The sequence below is a fragment of the Alligator mississippiensis genome, chromosome 4 (genome assembly GCF_030867095.1).
Source record: "Alligator mississippiensis isolate rAllMis1 chromosome 4, rAllMis1, whole genome shotgun sequence".
In the NCBI taxonomy this organism is placed as follows: domain Eukaryota; kingdom Metazoa; phylum Chordata; order Crocodylia; family Alligatoridae; genus Alligator; species Alligator mississippiensis.
The window spans coordinates 87,899,637-87,917,356 of NC_081827.1; the positions used below are offsets into that span (position 1 = coordinate 87,899,637).

Genomic DNA, 17,720 nt, shown 5'->3' on the forward strand with positions numbered 1-17,720 from the left:
TGCCATGGGGCGGGGAGAGGAGCTATATTCAGTGCTGGGTGGGGCTCTTCCCCCTCCTCCTCTCCCTGCCCCTACTGCCATGGGGTGAGGAGGGGAGGGGGCTCTGAGAGGCTGCCCAGCTGTGGAGGTGGACTCTTCCCACTGCTTCTCCCCCACCACCACAGACTGGGGAAGGGGGTTCCATGAGATGCTGCCTGGCCCCAGAGGGGGACTCTTTCTCCCACCCCTCCCCCCATGGGGCAGGGAGGGTGGCTCTGTTTCATGCTGGGGGATACTCTTCCCCCCCTCCTCCTCCCCTCACCCCCTGCCACCACAGGGTGGAGAAGGGGGGCTCTGTGTGAGGTTGCCCAGCCCCAGCCCAGGCCCCGAAGGGGGAGTTCCCCCACCCCATGGTGCGGGGAGGGGGGCTCTGTCCAGTGCTGGGGAGGAACTCTTCTTCCTCCTCCCCCCACCGCCACGGGGCAGGGAGCGGGGGGTCTGTGCAGCACTGCCCAGCCCAGCCTGGCCCAGCTGGGGTGTGAGGAGTGGCTGTCACAGGGCCACAACTGCTGGGGGTGGCCCCCCACCCTAGGGTTGCCAGCTCTCAAGGATTGCCTTGGAGTATCTAGGAATTCTAATATAATAAAGGGCTTAGTCCATCTGTCTGTCTGTAATGCTTTTGGAGCACTGTGGTTACTGAAACAACCAATCAGAGTGCTCCAAGAGCATTACAGACAGGAGGCAGCAGTGACAGCATAGCAGGATGCTGCCATGATGGCGGGGACAGAGGGGATGGAGTGGCAGTAGTGGGGTGCTGATGGAGGGAATGGCAGGGCAAGCTTCCTCCCCCCCCACTCTTCGGAGGTGGTGGCGGTGTGGGAGGGGGGGTTAGGGTTAGCAAGCTTTCCCCCCTCCCCCCCATCATTCTGTTCAGGCAATTCACTAGTTAAAGATAAATCTCTAGGAGACTGCTGAGAGTCACCTGGGAGATAAATGATCAGGCATTCATTAAAATAAATATGAAATGTTGAATCTGATTTATACAGGTGTCCAGCGAGCTTTTAGAATGTAATAGTAATGTGCATTTGCCTTCCTGACGTAAAGTCATAAATATCATTACATCATGTAATGAAACCTCCCAAAATAGATTCAAGCAGAGTTGGCAACCTAACTGCCCTCATGGCCCGGAACGGCCTCGCTCAGCCTCAGCCAAGGCAGCAGCATGGTGGGGCCAGGCCAGGCCATGGAGATGAGGCCACCCCCGGCAGGTGCAGCTCAGTGATAGGGACACAAGCACAACCGGGCAGTGGCTTACCCTGTCAGCGAGCCCAACACATGCAGCCAGACTGGCTCAGAGGTGCTGTGGGCCCAGAGCCTGGCAGCCACCCACCATGGGGGCTCACAGCCCATGAGCCCCTGCACATCTCTGAGACAGACCAGGTAAGCAGTGCACGGCCAGCTACTTTCAGGAGCCTCATTGCACAAAAAATGTAACCTCTATACATACCGAGTCTTCCATATCCTAGTCAAATGTCTTAACCACCCAATTATAAAAGCATTCTTTCTCTATCTGGTACAGTATATAATTTTTATAAATTTAAATTTTTAAATCATTAAATATTAATTGGTCCAGAGAGAGAATACTTCTGTTGCTGAGGGCATTCACCTGGAATGTGGAAGACCCAGCTTAAAATTCCTGATCTAAAACAGGCAGTATAGGAACTTGAACCTAGGTCTCCCCGAGAAATGCCCTGACCGCTTGGCTATGGTGGCCATCTATCTTGAGCAGAAATTCCATTGTGGACCAGTACAAATACTTATTGTCCAAATATATAGGTTTCCATTAACTATTTTTTATTTTCTACCAGCTGGCATTTTCTCTAGTGCTGTCTGTGGGAAGGGAGGGGGAGCTGTGGGGTGAGGTTTGCCCAGCCTGAACTGAAGGAGGTAGGGCAGTGGGGGACCGCAAAGCAGGGGGACTCTAATCCACCAGCCCCCTCTTTAACTCAGGTTGGGCAAACACCAGCCCACGGCTCCCCGACCCCACTCCCTTCCCACAGACAGCACTAGGGCTGGAGCTGGGCTCCATCAACCTAGTCCTGATAACCTGACAGATTGATCTTAAAAAGCACAAGTTCCCTAAGGTACTCCACTTTGGAGCACCTTCATCTGATCCCTAATTAGATAAGGGTTAATTTGTCATGCAATCAGCCACTTTTAAAGCACTTTGCAGCCACACACATATCACAGCACAGTTGTAGAGCACTTTCAAGGGGCCGATCACGCAACAAATATAACTTCTGTCTGCACCGTTTGTATCAGTTAGCTATACTTTTATGCAGATGAAATTTATTTCACCTATATGGAGGTTGTGCATTCAGAGCACTGACAGACGTAGGAGGGGGGGGACATGCTTTACAAATGCAATGCCTCCTCTGGGCACGTGCTGGGTTTGGCATGGGGACACATGGAGTATAAAGTAAAGCCATTTTTTTGCTGTTTTTTTTTTATGTCTGTCAGCACACTTAGGATGCCTATACACATGTACATTGAGATTGCTCTGACATGCTGTAATTACAGCGTGTTGGAGCAGACTCAATTAATCAGGTCTGCTGGAGCATGGTAATTACCGTGCTCCAGCAGACTCCAGTGTCATGTGTATCAGCATCCCCATGCTGAAAAATGGTGACAGGGGTGACCTAAATGGTGACCTAAATGGTGATTAAAGGTCTAGTTAAAGAACGAGTTTTAGTTAAAGCATCCCACCACCATTTTTCAGCACAGGAATGCTGATACAGGTGACACTTCAGGCACTTTAATTAGACGCCTCCCAGGGCAGGTGTATAAACACCCTCAGGTTCTAGACAGATGGAAATTATAGAGATGAAACCCATAGCCAAGATATATAGTTACTCCCAACAGATGTTACATCTACCAAAGAGTTCGTGCAACAATAGGCAGGCAAGGTTCTTTAGGGAGATGTGGTATCTTTTATTAGACCAAGTATATAGTTGGAAAAAGTTCTCTGCAAGTTTTCAGGCATAAACACCCTTCCTCAGGCATTGGGAGTCTCCCTGCATTTGTGGGACAATGGAATTTCAGGCACACAGATCTGACATCTCTTTCCTGTTTTCGATCCTAGATTGCCCCTGTAGCAGGCTCACCTTTCAGAGCTTGGGTTGAGTCCCAGGCTTGAGATTCTGCTGTTTTGATTGGTGGAGCCCACCCACCAATCAGGAGGCAGCAGGAGAAATAAAGTCCCGCCCCTTTCCTGAGGGGAGGAGGAGAAGAGCTCTCCCGGACCTGATTGAAGACTGTAAACTGTCAGGTCTGGAAGACTTCAGGGGCAGATCCCTGGAGCTTATAAAAGGAGCTGTGTGCCCAGCAGGAGGGGCAGATGCAGCAAGGGACTCAAGAAGAGCGGAGCCAAGAAAAGCTGGGGAGCTCTCCCCCAGCAGGCAATAGGCCAAAGGCTCCTGACGCTGCCACTGGAGAAGCAGCATTGGGAGCGGTGCAAGACCACTCGGGCTGTTGACAGTGCACAGGGACGGTGTGTGGAGACCTGGCCCTGGAAACAGTGTGAGACTGCTTGGGCCCATCACGGTGCACAGTTTGGTGCATGGAGCCCAGGCTTTGGGAACTGCAAGTGGTGGCTTGAGCCTGCAACTCCAGCAGGGCCTTGGGGCCCGCAGTGAGGCGGCTCAGGCCTCATCTCCCAGCAAGCAGCCAGGTCCCACAGTGTGCAGGGTGGCACATGGGCCCAAGCCTTGGGAGCCAGGGAGTAGCGGAGGCTCCTTGGGTTAGCCACCTGGCATGAGGATGGGTGGCCGGAGCCTGAAGGGCCTGGCCTGTGCTAAGAGGGCCCTCAATGCTGAACCTGGGCACAGGGAAATGGTAGTGCTGCAGCATGAGGCTCAGCACCCAGAAGCCAACAGCAGTGGTGCAGCAGCTGAGAGAAGCTGAGCCCTCGGTGCTCACAGCAGGGCACAGGGTAGAGAGGAGCCCAGTGGTGCAGGAGAGGCACTCCAACAGGGGAAACCCCATTGAGCTGTGCCCTGACCACCACCACCTGAGGAAGTGTGAGTCATTGGGCCCTTGGGTCCCACAGGGGAAAGACGTTTGGGGTGTGCAAACCCAGAGAAAGGGCTGGGTGAGCAGCCCCCCTTCCCCCCCCCGCCTAGTCAAGACCCTAAGGGGAGGGGCCCCTGGTGCTTCCTGGACACCCCCCCAAAAGGACCCCATTGGAAGGAGGACTATCTCTTGCCATGGGGCATGGACTATATTAAGAAAATAGATGTTATTAAGCTTGTTCACATTTGCACCTTATATTTTGCGATTGAAATGTTGTATTGTGATGTCGTAAATAGTGTTTTTCAGGGTTTGACCTCGGTTACTAGTTAATGTTCACTGTAAATGTATGTATATGATATTTAGTTTTATGTTTATGTATATTATAACTCAATAAATTGTATATAGGTAACAACTTTGGGCTTGGGCTAACTCAATAAAGGAAAGAGGGATCTGTTCGAAATTCTGGCATCCCTCTCACAGCACCCCCTCCTGCCTACCCATCCCATCCTACTGAGAATAGGGCACACCCGGGTTACACCCCCAAAACTCTAATTTCATATGAGCCCCTTGCAGGTTGGCAGGGTTACGCTCCCAGACCCTAGTTCACAGACTCCTATCCATAATCATTCAATTATTACCCCAAATGAAGCTATTATGTATGACTTAAGTGTACCTTTTGTGGACCCTCCACACCAGACAACATTTAATCATTACATGCATAATAATAAGGAGCCAGATACATGTATTTATTAACCATAGTTAAATCATGGTTTGAAACAAAGTCCTGAAATAAAAATGATAGTATCATACTTCCCAGTGTTTTGGCACAGGAACTGAGAATGGATCCAATATATATATGCAAGCTCTAGAAATGCAGCAATAAAGCGACGTGTGCCCAGATACCCCTTAATCAATCTTTGACTATCAAATGTGTATCCTCTTGTACTAGACAATAAAGCTGGCCTGACTAACTTCCATAAAATCCTGGTTGGGCACATGTGATGAATCTTCTCCACCCAGACTGACCTGTAACCTTTCAAAAGTGTGTTTTGTAAGAGAAAGGTTCAGCCTGACTAAATACAGCAAAGTCAAAAGTCAACACTGTGGAAAGAAGCCTTCAGATGAAAACAGCAGAGAAACATTCACATTTTTTATTGCTTTATCTGCCACCACACCCTTGCCTTAATCATTTTCTCCAACAATTTTGTTGCTGTTTACAGCATAACAACACTGAAAAACACCACGAAACTACATATGAGCATCTCTTAACTCTTAAGCGTTATAATTCTGTCTCCAAAGTTTACCTCAAAAGTTCAATTTAACATTATTCTTCACTTCTTGTACCCTTTGGTTTTCTAAAGTTATCAACTGTTAAAGAGCTGCTACCTTCCAGCCTTGAGACAACTGCATTTCAGTGATTCTGGCAGTCACATTTTTTTTCAGGAAGGGGGACATAATTTATAAAACTCTGGGGATGTATTTGATGAAAGTTATCAAGAAAAAGTAAGTCCTAAATAAATGCCTGGTGTCCTTTGATTCATCTCAATGATTTATTTCTCTGTATTCAAAGATACATAATATCCATTTACTTACATTTATTTTGGTTAATTATAAACCACACCATAACTATATCCCTTTTCCTCTACTTAATCACCCCAATTCCTTTACTAAACAACAAATCAACCTCCTTATGAAAGAAACCATTTTTATTAGATTTACATAACTTCATATGAAAAATAGGCTCAAATTCCCTGTCAGTTGCCTGGAGCCCTGGCTGCATAATCATATCAAAATAAATAGAACAAATAAGCAACCTATTTCATAGGACTTGACTGCCACGTCTAACTAGGTACAAGCTCCAAGCTTCCTAGGGAAAAGGCGGCAAGGATTATTGTGGGTCATATCTTTTATTGGGCTGACTGCATGACTAGGATAGACTCAGACAAGCTTTCACATGTGAAACATGCTTCATTAGGTATAGAAAGAGAGAGAAATGTACTTAAATAACCTTTTATTTTAAACTCCTATGTTAGTAATATAGCATATATAACATTATGATAGTGAGTTACATTTCCAAATCGATTCAGGTATTCTCTTCCAATTTTCCTAAGTTATTCAAGGTTCTGGTTTTCCTTTAAGTCCATCTCCTCATTGCCTAGTTAGATGTCACTTCCCTTTAACTGGGAACTGGAATAGATTCTGAAAGTTTCTGTACTACTTCTTGCAATGTGATCTTCTCATTTAGGTAATTTTATGAATGACAGTCAAAATATTATTTGCAAATGCAGATGCTAATTTCAATGTATCAATTTCATCAGCAAAGCAATTTGCAATTTTGAAATTTTGAACTCAGCAATTTCATCAGCAAAGCTAACTGCACTTTATCATGCATCAGTAGATAAAGTGGGCACCACACTTTAAGAGGGATTTGGATAACCTGGAGAGAGTCCAGAGAAGGGACACTCGTATGGTTAAGGACTTGCAGGCCAAGCCCTACGAGGAGAGACTAGGGCACCTAGACCTCTTCAGCCTCCACAAGAGAAGGTTGAGAGGTGACCTTGTGGCTACCTATAAATTCATCATGGGGGCGCAGAAGGGAATTGGTGAGGCTCTACTCACCAAGGTGCCCCTGGGGGTCACAAGAAATAAAGGCCATAAGCTAGCAGAGAGCAGATTTAGACTGGACATTAGGAAGAACTTCTTCACAGTTAGAGTGGCCAAAATCTGGAATGGGCTCCCAAGGGAGGTGGTGCTCTCCCCTACCCTGGGGGTCTTCAAGAGGAGGTTAGATAGGCATCTGGCTGGGGTCATCTGAACCCAGCACTCTTTCCTGTCTATGCAAGGGGTCGGACTCTATGATTTATTGAGGTCCCTTCCGGCAGGACAGAATTTAATTACTGAACAAGTGTTTGATTTTCACACTCTTCACAAACTACACCGCTGATCCTAAGCAATTGATTATATTATCTGAACTGACTCCTAAGGCTGGAATTAGTAGTGAATTAGAATAATGAAGCTGTAATGAAGGAAGAGATAGCATTTATAGTAACTGAGCTATAATCTACAGCCCTAATCTTATATAATGAATTGCTCACAGACAGAATATTGCACCTGCCCAAAGTCCCAAATGGGCACTGGATAGTTCCCACTGGCAAAGCACTGAGGATTCAGATCATAAAACCAAATTTTAAATGACTCATTTTCTTAGAAAATCAATAATGAAATATGTAATACTTGGCCTGTATCCAGACTTGTATTTCTCATGAAGTTTATATAAATGCTCTGGAATTTTGTCACAGCACTGAAAGGAAAAAAATGGGATTTTGCAGATGTTAGTTTTTTTCTTCAAGTGATTCTCTTGCAGTGAGATACCAGACTAGTTTTACTTCCAAAGCTCATCCTGATGGACTACTACTCTCTATTTTGCTAAAAGACATTGGACTTCAAAAAAGTGCAATAACTACATGAAACTGAAATAAGTATATTGAACTACTTTGCTTGACCTCTTAAGAGGAGAAACAAAGGCACAAAACTCCAAAAATGTTAGTATGAAAATGTTTAGAGTTCTAGATGTTTAAATATATATTTCAAATATTTCAATATTTGTAATTACATGTTTAATTAAATAATTAGTGTGCAATCTTGCTCTCTCTGGTACGTATTGGCTGTGGGGCCACAGTAGCACTGTCCAGCCTTTTATTACAAAGGAAAAAATTTCTAGAGGTATTTGGACTTCTAAATATGCAGATACTATCACTGACACACAAACTGCTTGCCCTGGCTCCCCTAATTTCTGGAAACATGCCATATCAGCTTCTATGATATAAATTCAGAGAGGTGCTTTGCAGATTGGGTGTCCAATCCCCACCTGTGGTAAACCTTTAAATTTAAATTTAAGGAAAAATCTGTACAGCAGATTGAGAACAGATGCAAAGCTGAATTCATACAGGAAGCCCAGGGCATAGGAACTTCTGCAAAAGCTGTTCTGCTAGTGTTATGAGTTGAAAATAAATATATCATTTTTATAAACTGATTTCCTTGGTTATGTTTATTGAAGCATGTGTACACTTCTTGATAGACTTCTCACATGCTATTGGCCTTTACAAGTATTGAAAGACTACTGTTGGCACTTCCATGGCTGGTGAAAGCCTCACAGAAATGACATCTGCTTCTGGAGAAGGTGAAGTTGCCATTTCATACCCTCACTCCTTCCTGACAGACTATGTAAGTGTTATTAATTTGCAGGAAAAGCACCACCCTTTTCCGATGCAACTTGGGAAGGCAAACTGTGTTAAAGTAAGAATCATCTTAATGAACTTTTGCTGTTCCCTCATTCTGCACCTTTTCTAAGACTAAAATCAATATATATATATATTGATTACCATCTTTGATCCCTACAACTTCTATGTAAATTTTGTTATCATCACAAGGCCTGGAGCCTCAGGCAACTTCTTTACTAGACACTGATACAACTGGATTCAGATTTGTAATGCTTCACAGAGGTATCCTCCAAATAGGATGCTTGCCTCTAGACTGTGTCACAGTTTAACTGCTGGCATCCCAAAGAAGGGTTATAATCATTAGGAAATGAAAAAGAATCTAGAACAGAGACAGTTAAAACACTGAGATATCATTAGGACAGCTCTATTAATCAGACTCAATTTTATGGGGAGGTGAAAACAAACTTGGAAATGCATTTCTTTTCAGGATAAATGGTAAAACAAAAACTAAAAGCACTTCCAACACAAATAATTTCTTTTTTACTAACCATAATAAACTAAAGGTGCAAAATATTATTTTCTAATATTACTTGCCAGAACACAATTATTGAACAGTGCAGTCTCTAACCTGGGTAATAAATATGGGTCAAAGAAATCAGAAAATCAAATTATTCTGTAATTTCTTTTAACGTTTCTTCAATCTCAAGGAAAATAAGCAGTCACAAACAGGTAGACTTTTCACTTAAGAATTTAGCTAAAAGTATTTGGATTTACCTTTTGTTTGATTATAGAGGCTTTTTTAAACCTCGTTACACCATGCTTGCATATTGTTTTGTGTATAATAGATCTAAATACATTTGGATCCAGGGCATCTGTTGTTTACTTTCTAGTCATTATTGCTACTGTTTACATTCCAAATACAGATACATTGTAAGAGAAAAAGATGATTTGTAACCAATTCATTTTACAGAGAAATAGACCTTTGACACAGTACTGTAACAGCTCCTTTCAACCTTTTGCACCTTACGTCCCACCAACCATTTTGTCAAAAAACCCTGGTCCCACCATGATAAAACCAAAATCCCACAAAATTGCACTGTTTGAGATATATGTTGATTATCTATCTGAAGTGCAAACAACTGATTTTTTCAATTGGGCAATGAGTTGAAGTCCCACCTACAAGACCTTCGAGTCCCACCAGTGGGACACATCCCACTGATTGAGAAACACTAGATAATATACTCTATCCATTCCTAACATACCACCATATGAATACAGTACCAAATACCATATTAGCAAGATATGTCATTCTGTAATAGGCAATCATTACATATGTATTGTGAATGTAAATACGGGGTAACATAAATGTTAACTACTTTATTTTTTCTACAAAGACTAAATTGCTGTTCACTACCTTAATCATAGAATCATAGAAGTAGGGTCGGAAGGAACCTTGTAGATCTTCAAGTCTGACCCCCTGCCTGGGCAGGAAGAAAACTGGGCTCAAATGACCCCAGTCAGGTAGGCATCAAGCCGCTTCTTAAAGACCTCCAGGGTAGGAGCCAGCACAACTTCCCTTGGAAGTTGGTTCCAGATCCTAGCCGCCTTAACTGTGAAGTAGTTCTTATAGATATCTAATCTAAACCTACTCTCCAACAACTTGTGGCCGTTATTCCTTGTTATCCCGGGCGGCCCTAGGGGAAACAAGGTCTCCCCCAAACCCTGCTGGTCCCCGCTAGTGAGTTTATAGACGGTCACCAGGTCCCCCCTCAGCCTTCTCTTGTGAAGGCTGAACAGGTTCAGGTCCCGTAGCCTCTCATTGTAGGGTCTGCCCTGCTGTCCCCAGATCATGAGGGTGGCCCTCCTCTGGACCCTCTCAATGTTGTCCACATCCCTCTTGAAGTGGGGTGCCCAGAACTGGACACAGTACTCCAGCTGTGGCCTGACCAGTGTCGTGTAGAGGGGGAGGATCACCTCCTTGGACCTACTTGAGATGCACCTGTGGATGCACAATAAGGTCCGGTTAGCCCTGCCAACCGTGACCTCTCATTGTCGGCCCATGTTCGTCTTGGAATCAATGATGACTCCAAGATCCCTTTCTGCCTCCGTGTTCTCAAGAAGGGAGTTTCCCATCTTATAAGTGTGCTGTGCAGCACCCTGCACTTGTACATATTGAAACGCATCCTGTTTTTGTTAGCCTACCCCTGCAACCTATCCAGGTCTTTCTGCAGTCTTTCCCTCCCTGCTAATGTGCCCACCTCACCCCAAATTTTGGTATCATCAGCAAATTTGAACAGGTTGCTTTTCACCCTGCATCCAAATCGCTGATAAAGAAATTGAACAGTGCGGGCCCAAGGACCGAGCCCCGGGGGACTCCGCTGCGCACTTCCCCCCAGGTCGAATATGACCCGTCCACCACCACCCTCTGAGTACGACCCTTCAGCCAATTTGCAATCCATCTGACTGTGTAGGCATCGATGCCACAGTCGCCTAGTTTTTTAATGAGGATGGGGTGGTCGACAGTGTCAAAGGCCTTGCTGAAGTCCAGAAAGACTACATCCATGGCGACACCTGCATCCAATGCTTTTGTGACCTGATCGTAAAAGGCAATCAGGTTGGTCTGACATGACCTGCCCCTAATGAAACCGTGCTGGTTGCCCTTGAGCATCATCCCCGATGCCGGCCCATCACAGATGTGCTCCTTGATGATCTTCTCAAAGAGTTTCCCCAGGATTGAGGTAAGACTGACAGGCCCATAGTTGCCCGGGTCCTCCCTCCTCCCTGTTTTAAAGATGGGGACCACATTGGCTATGTTCCAACCATCTGGCACCTGGCCCGAGCACCACGAGCGCTCGTAAAGCCGTGCCAAGGGCCCTTCAATAACCCCTGCTAGCTCCCTCAACACCCTGGGGTGGAGAGCATCTGGACCTGCTTCTTTGAACACATCCAGCCCCTCCAGAAGCACTCTAACCCGGTCCTCCTCAACCTTAGGTCTTGAGGCGTTCCCCTCGAGTCCGTCTTGAATCACGGTGGGAGAATCCCGGTCCCTGCACAAGAAAACGGAGGTGAAGAATTAATATGTTTATATAGATATGTAATTCTAAATAACATGGGGTCTCTCCAACTTAGAAGATTAAATGCACAAAACTTAAGGAACCTTTAAACATTAAATTATCTTAAATAGAATCATGTGAGATTTCTGTCTGTAATCAAAGGCACATCAATTACAGCACCTAAAACTAGCCTCCACTATTACTAACTTCAAGTGATAAAAGATTTATCAAAATGGCTCTCCAAAATCATGATAATTTTACAAAAATGTTTATTTTGTTTATTTCTTAGTTCCCTTCCATTTGAGTCTTTAGGATGTATTTGGTCACAATTTCAAGCCTTTCCCTACCATCATGAGAGGTAAAAACGTATTTAAAATCAAAACTTAACACCATGTCTCCAGGAGCTGGGGCTTCTGGGTAAACACAGAAGTTGTGAAATTAATGGTAGAGCTGTCAGAGCTGGCAACAACTATTTGCCTAAGCACTGAAGGAAAAGGACACTCTTACTGCCCTAGTAGGCATGGCATTTGGACTAGAAGAGATAACAGGTCCTTACTATAGTAAATTCTTTGTTATCCAGCATTTAAGTAACCGGAAATTCTATTAACCAGAATTTCTGATCGGCTGGCCAGATGCAGGGGGAGGGGGCATGGGGAAAAGCTTGCATACCACCGCCGCCGCCGCCACCCACCACCCTGTGCTGCTGCCACTCCACATGCAACCACTGCCACTCCCTTCCCCACCCCCCTCCTCCACTCTGCATTATCTGAAAACCCCTCCCAGGTTATTTTAGATAACCAGAATTTTTACATAACTGGCAATCCCCTTACCCCAGGGATGCCAGATAACAAAGATTTTATTGTACTTTGATTTTAAGTTTAAAAGGGAAAAATTACTCTCACTGTTATTCTGCACTGCTGAAAGTATCATTTTAAAGGATTATGACACCTGGCTCTTAGCTCCCTAGAATAAGATTACTAGATCCAGTAGTTGCCCCAGTGTTTTTTGACCCTTGACAGAAATGCTATTATAATAGAATTTGACCCAGGTCTTTGACTCATCGTCATACAACGTTCTCAAGGAGCATAAAACCTACCTTCAAATTCCTTTAATTGAGTAGGTGGCAAACCTTCCTGAAAGAAAAGGCAATTCAAAATGAATCACATATCAGGGTAAAATTACCTGAAAAAAAGTGAAGAACAATAAACATCTCAGAAAAGATAAATACTAAAGAGAGATTATAAATATATATGAAAGAAATCTGCAGAATAATAAGATATAGTCTCTTAAGTATGTGAGTAGTATTGAACACAATAGGACTGCTCGCATGCTTGAAGTTAAGTATTTTGCTGAATTGGGAATGAGACAAAAGTAAATTTCCTGTCTCTAAAATTACTAACTATCCATTGAATAAGGCAGGAGCTCTGTGGGAAAAAGTAGGTAATCATGTAGCTGAAGTTTGTCTAATAACACATACATTGAAGTGGGAGGCCTCCTACCTCAAAAGTTGTTCTCCATTGCAGAGGTGCTGAGTACATGAGGCCTGAGGACCCTGGCCCCCCTCGGAAAGAAGGCTCTCACCTGAAATGCATAAAAAGTTCCATGTGTCCATCATGTAAGCCCCCTCCCTCCCCCCGCCACAAAAATACAAGTCAGCCCCCTTGCTGCATTGACTATTAACAGCTGGAATCCATCTATTTTGCAATGACTCCATAATGCAAGATGGCTGGAATGGAATAGAAGTGCTGTCTACCTATCTATTCTAGGAATGTTTAAATGTTACCTTTTAGGGTAAAAACACTGCTTGGGTTAGGACTCTTTTTCTTTTCTTTTTAAAACAAAAATATTTATTTACTTATTTATTTATTTTTGCAGGGGAAAGAATGAGAAAAGGTTTTTGGAGCACAAAAAGGTATCAATAGTGTAAATCGAACTAGTCAAAATGCAGTGGAACTTTATTTGGATTTGATCCAAACTGGTAGTTCTCTGGTACTGGTAGTACCTTGGGCTGCCCTGTTACGCTTTTCTTCATGTCAGTTCTACTGATGAAAAGAATCCTGCCTTGAGTTTAACAAAAATTTGACAAGCCAGAGATGTTTAAAATGACATATTTTGGGCTCATTGAACTGGCATTTTTTTACAAAATTTAGTTTCACTGGAAAATTTCCAACCAGCTGTAATTGTGAATGTCACTACTATCATGAAAATACTTTTTCAGAGAAAGAGGTTTTTCAACTCTTCCTAAAGACAATCAATCTCAGGATTCACTTCATGTCCTCTCAAAAGTTAGTTCATAGCCAGAACCGCTTTAAAAAGAGTGCTTTGCCTTTTCCCACTTCCAAACCCCCCACTTTCACAAGCTTTGTCCTAGGCTTTGTAATCTGTGTTTTTGCAGAAGGCGGCAGTTGTCAGGCCAAATCTTAGAGATAACGCCTTTTAAATGTACAGAAAAAAACAGTGTGGAGCTGTTTGGCAAGTATCAGTATAACAGATTCCCTTGGCCAATCAATGGTGGCAGAGTTGACTTAGATCACCTGATTTAAACCTTGACTGGGTCCTAACCATACACAAATACAAGTGGACATTCATTTACACATGGTACCCTGGCATGGATGGATCTTTTCAACATCAAACTGAGCTTATCCCTGGAGAATAGACTAGGAAAACAGTTGTAGCTGTTGTCATCGGCGATTTCTCGCAGTCAAGGATCATCACTCCCACAGGTCAAATAAAGGGTTATAAATGAGTGTGTCGATAGCTAAGGCAGCCAACCCTAGAGCCACAGACTCTCTGGCAAATGTGGTTGTGGTTAAAGGGATCCTTTGCCCTTGACTGAGTTGGGAGTATAGCAGTTGTTTTGATATACATAGATTAGACGTGCGCACATGATGACCTGTCCACTGCAACTGATGTTGAATAATCAACGCTTCCATACTGGGATGTTAAGCATCAGTGAGGACACTGGCATTTGTGCAACCATCCTCCCACTCTGTCAAGGATCTTCCAGCAGCAGTGCTGATGATGGCATTCCAGGCTTTTCATGTGGGCCATGCAGGTCACCCAAGCTTCAATGCCATAGAGAAAAATTGGGATTACCACAGCCTTGTATAGTAGAAGCTTTGTTTGAGTCCTGGTATCATGATCATTGAACACGCAATGATTCAGTCTTCTGAAGGCAAAGCTGGCACATCAGATCCTACACTGGATCCCCTCCTCGATGTTGGCTGCCTTTGAGAGATGGCTGCTAAGGGATGCAAAGTGTTCAACATTCTCCAGCTCCCATCTGTCAATGAAGATCTTTGCCTGGGGGGAAGGGGTTGATTCTGTCTGCAAATTAAACCCTACCCATCTTAGATACCAATATCAGATTGTACAGATATTGAAAATAAAGACCAGGTATGCTCTGCTCTACTCTGCTCTGCTCTTTGGACTTGGCTTCACGTTCCTGGGCTTCTGACACCTTGGTGAGCTATGTTAGGATCTTTGACATATACCCTAGTGCCCTCCTGAGCACTGTGTACTCATGGTACCAAAGTAAGACATTACTCAAAATTGTTCAGAACTTCATGATAAGATCCTTTTTCATTTCTCCATGCTTTGAGTAAAGTGAAATCACTAACAAAGTTGATATTTAAATTATAACTAATAGGCACTTGTATTAACATTCATCTACATGAATGGAGCAGTTAAGCACTCCCATAAGTATGCTTGAAGTATAAACAGTAAACTCCTGGTGTAGACATACCTTATACTGGGAAAAGACTGTTTTTTATTGGGGAAAGACTGTTTTTTATCAGTGTTGCTTATGTGTTCCCCAAAAGAAATGGGGAACATGTTAGCCTGAAGTCAGGCAGTGCTGCCTTCAGAGGAAATAAGTTATATTAGCAACACGCTTTTTTCCTGTGGCAGCATCACCTACATTTGGGCTTTTACTGGGAAACATTAAAAAAAAACAACAACTTATTATTGGGCAATATTATCATATAAGCAAGAGCGTGTAGTAAAGACTAGGCCTGAGGCTATGCCAGGTGCTCTTTACCGGTATAGCAACACAGGCATACTAGACAAGTGAAGTGCTCATGTGGGTCCAGTTGTACTTTTAGTGGCGCAACCTCATGTCATCCCACCAAACCCACAAAGAAAGCACAGCTATGTCAATCTGGGATCACACTTCTCCATACTTCTGCTATCTTTGCCAGTAGAAAACACTAGCGTAGGCATCGTTTTAGAGCCTATAAATCTGCAAACTCAGGGTACAGCATAGCCTTGGCTCCAGTGGCTGTCAGTCTGCACATAAAGTCTTGAACCATTTTATAGTTATTAGAAAAAGGGGGGAGGGGGGAGAAATCGCAGTTTAAAACTGATGTAGGGCTTGTCTACATGGGAAAGTCATATCCGCATCACAGTGTTGTGACTTTGAAGCATTGCAAGCATCCACACAGCATCTTGCCTGCGGCTTCCTATTCTCATATAAAAGTGTCTTTTTGTTGTTGTTTTTTGCAGCCTAGTTTATGTCCCTTCAGGAGCGGGTTTATGCTCAGACAAAATTGCCACTCTAACTAAAGGGTAAGTTTGCCTTGTGGCAAGATGGGTTGACCTGTGACAGTTAAACCTTGGTATAACCGGTGTGGAGCCAGTCCGTCTCCCGTAGCAACTAGCCCTTTATCAAACCAGCGCCGCGCCAGCCGGGCTGCTTAGCCCAGCAAGGGGGGCTCATCCACGTCTTCTTTAGCGCAGGTCTGCAAGGTTCGTTGAGGAACTGCGGTGTCTTTTATTGGACCATCTCAGTCTAATAAACTGTTCTCTGCAAATTTGGGGGCACAAACACCCTTCTTGAGGCAGGTCTTTTCGGGAACAAACACCCTTCTTAGCGCATATCTGTGCCTCCAGCTCCTGTCAGCCTCCTTGCCCGCGGGCTTCTCCGCCAGCGCGGCTCCCTCGGCTGAGGCGGGAGGGGAGGGCGTCTTTCCCCACCCCGCCCCACCCCGCCAGCACACAGGGGCCGATGACTAAGTTCCCGCCCCGCTCAGTCCGCTAGCCTCCCGCAGCCCAACGGTCGCCTCGCGCCAGCCCCGCCCCCAGCGTCTCCTCACCCGAAGCCCCGCCCACAGCGCCTCCGTGCCCCACCCCCAGCGTCGCCTCGCCCGAAGCCCCCCCCCCCGCCGGAGCCCTGCGCCTGCGCAATGCGGCGGGGAGGCGGTGGCGCGGGTTGGGCGCTGGAATGCGCGTTCCGGTTAAATAGCGGGCGCAGCGGCAGCCGTGCGGGGCCGTGTGGCGCGGCCGGGCTTGGCTTCATGGCGTGGCGTGGTGCGCGGAGGAGCAGTGGCGGCGGCCGGCGGCGGTGAGCGGGGCCGGGGCGCCTCCCTCTGCCTCTATGATGAAGTTCAAGCCGAACCAGACGCGGACCTACGACCGGGAGGGCTTCAAGAAGCGGGCGGCCTGCCTGTGCTTCCGGAGCGAGCGCGAGGACGAGGTGAGCCGGCTGGGCCGGGGCGGCCTCCGAGGGGAGCAGCGCCGGCTCCTCGGAATGGGTGGCAGCCGCCAGGCTTTGTGCGCGCGCCCTCGGAGCCAGCTTCAGGACACGAACCCCGCCGCCTCCTGTGCACGGAGGAGCCGCTGGGTGGGAGCGAGCTCTTGCGCACAACGCGGGCGCCAGCGGCAGTAGAGGCCGTGGGGTTGTTCAGGCCTCTTCACCAAGGTCAATTGTCCCGTACCTTATTTCGTCCCTTTGGCAGCGCTGCAGCGTGTCCAAGTGCTGCTTCAAACCTGCAGCCGGCATGTTTGTTCTGTAGTAAATGGCTGCGGAGTCGTTCAGCCGCCTAGGAACTGAAGACTGGGGTTTTTTGCTGTCTAGGTGCCAGGGGAGGAGTATAGGGTCATGATCCCACGTGGCAAATCTAACCGGCATTGTACTCTCGGGTGCCTTGCTGGAAGACAGCAAAAAATCATAGGCTCAGCACTGATTCCACAGCTCAGAAATGGCTTGAAGAGCACAAGCTGGGTTTCACACATGCGTTTGATGCAGCTGTGCCTTGCAGTGCAGAATTGCTGCCTTCTACTGTCTTTACAGCCCAGTGACTTCCTTTCTTACTATGGTCAGGAGAAGGGGGCTCTGACTTGTCAGTTTCTGCACCAGTTTCTTCTCTGGGCCCCAGCAGGAGTTTGGGTGATCTCTTGCTCTTCTTTGCTGCTTTAGTATTTAGTTTCTCAATGTTTGGGTGCCTGTATTGCTGCTTGAAGTGATACTAGTCTTTGTCATCTTTATTTAGTCCAGCACTTTTAGCTTTCTTGTTGCTGACAGATGAGTGTCTGTTCCAGAGCTGGTCTGTTGGGTGTCTTGGTGTTTTTGTCAACCAGTCTGGAGCCTCTTTTTTTTTTTTTCCTCATTTCAAATACA

General features: G+C 45.6%; 1 protein-coding gene and 1 long non-coding RNA gene across 5 annotated transcripts in view; one reads left to right on the forward strand and one right to left on the reverse strand.

Annotated features, from left to right (window-relative positions):
- Positions 1–4,775: 4,775 nt before the first annotated feature.
- LOC109281510 (uncharacterized) lies at positions 4,776–12,916 on the reverse strand. The gene is made up of 3 exons (XR_009461650.1): positions 12,823–12,916; positions 12,420–12,456; positions 4,776–11,317 (listed from the first exon to the last, which is right to left on the reverse strand). It is a non-coding gene; the product is annotated as an uncharacterized LOC109281510 (long non-coding RNA).
- Positions 12,917–16,562: 3,646 nt separating this feature from the next.
- Positions 16,563–17,720, forward strand: part of NUDT4 (nudix hydrolase 4) — a 37,387-nt gene continuing 36,229 nt past the window's right edge. For 2 of the 4 annotated variants that reach the window (XM_059726185.1, XM_059726184.1), the window contains exon 1: positions 16,706–16,796. Coding sequence is in view for 2 of the 4 variants with exons in the window: in XM_059726182.1 (XP_059582165.1) it covers positions 16,698–16,796 (99 nt within the window). In the remaining 2 variants the exon portion in view is untranslated. Of the gene's footprint in view, positions 16,797–17,720 lie in introns of all 4 variants that reach the window. The other 2 variants (XM_059726182.1, XM_059726183.1) reach the window with 2 other exon arrangements.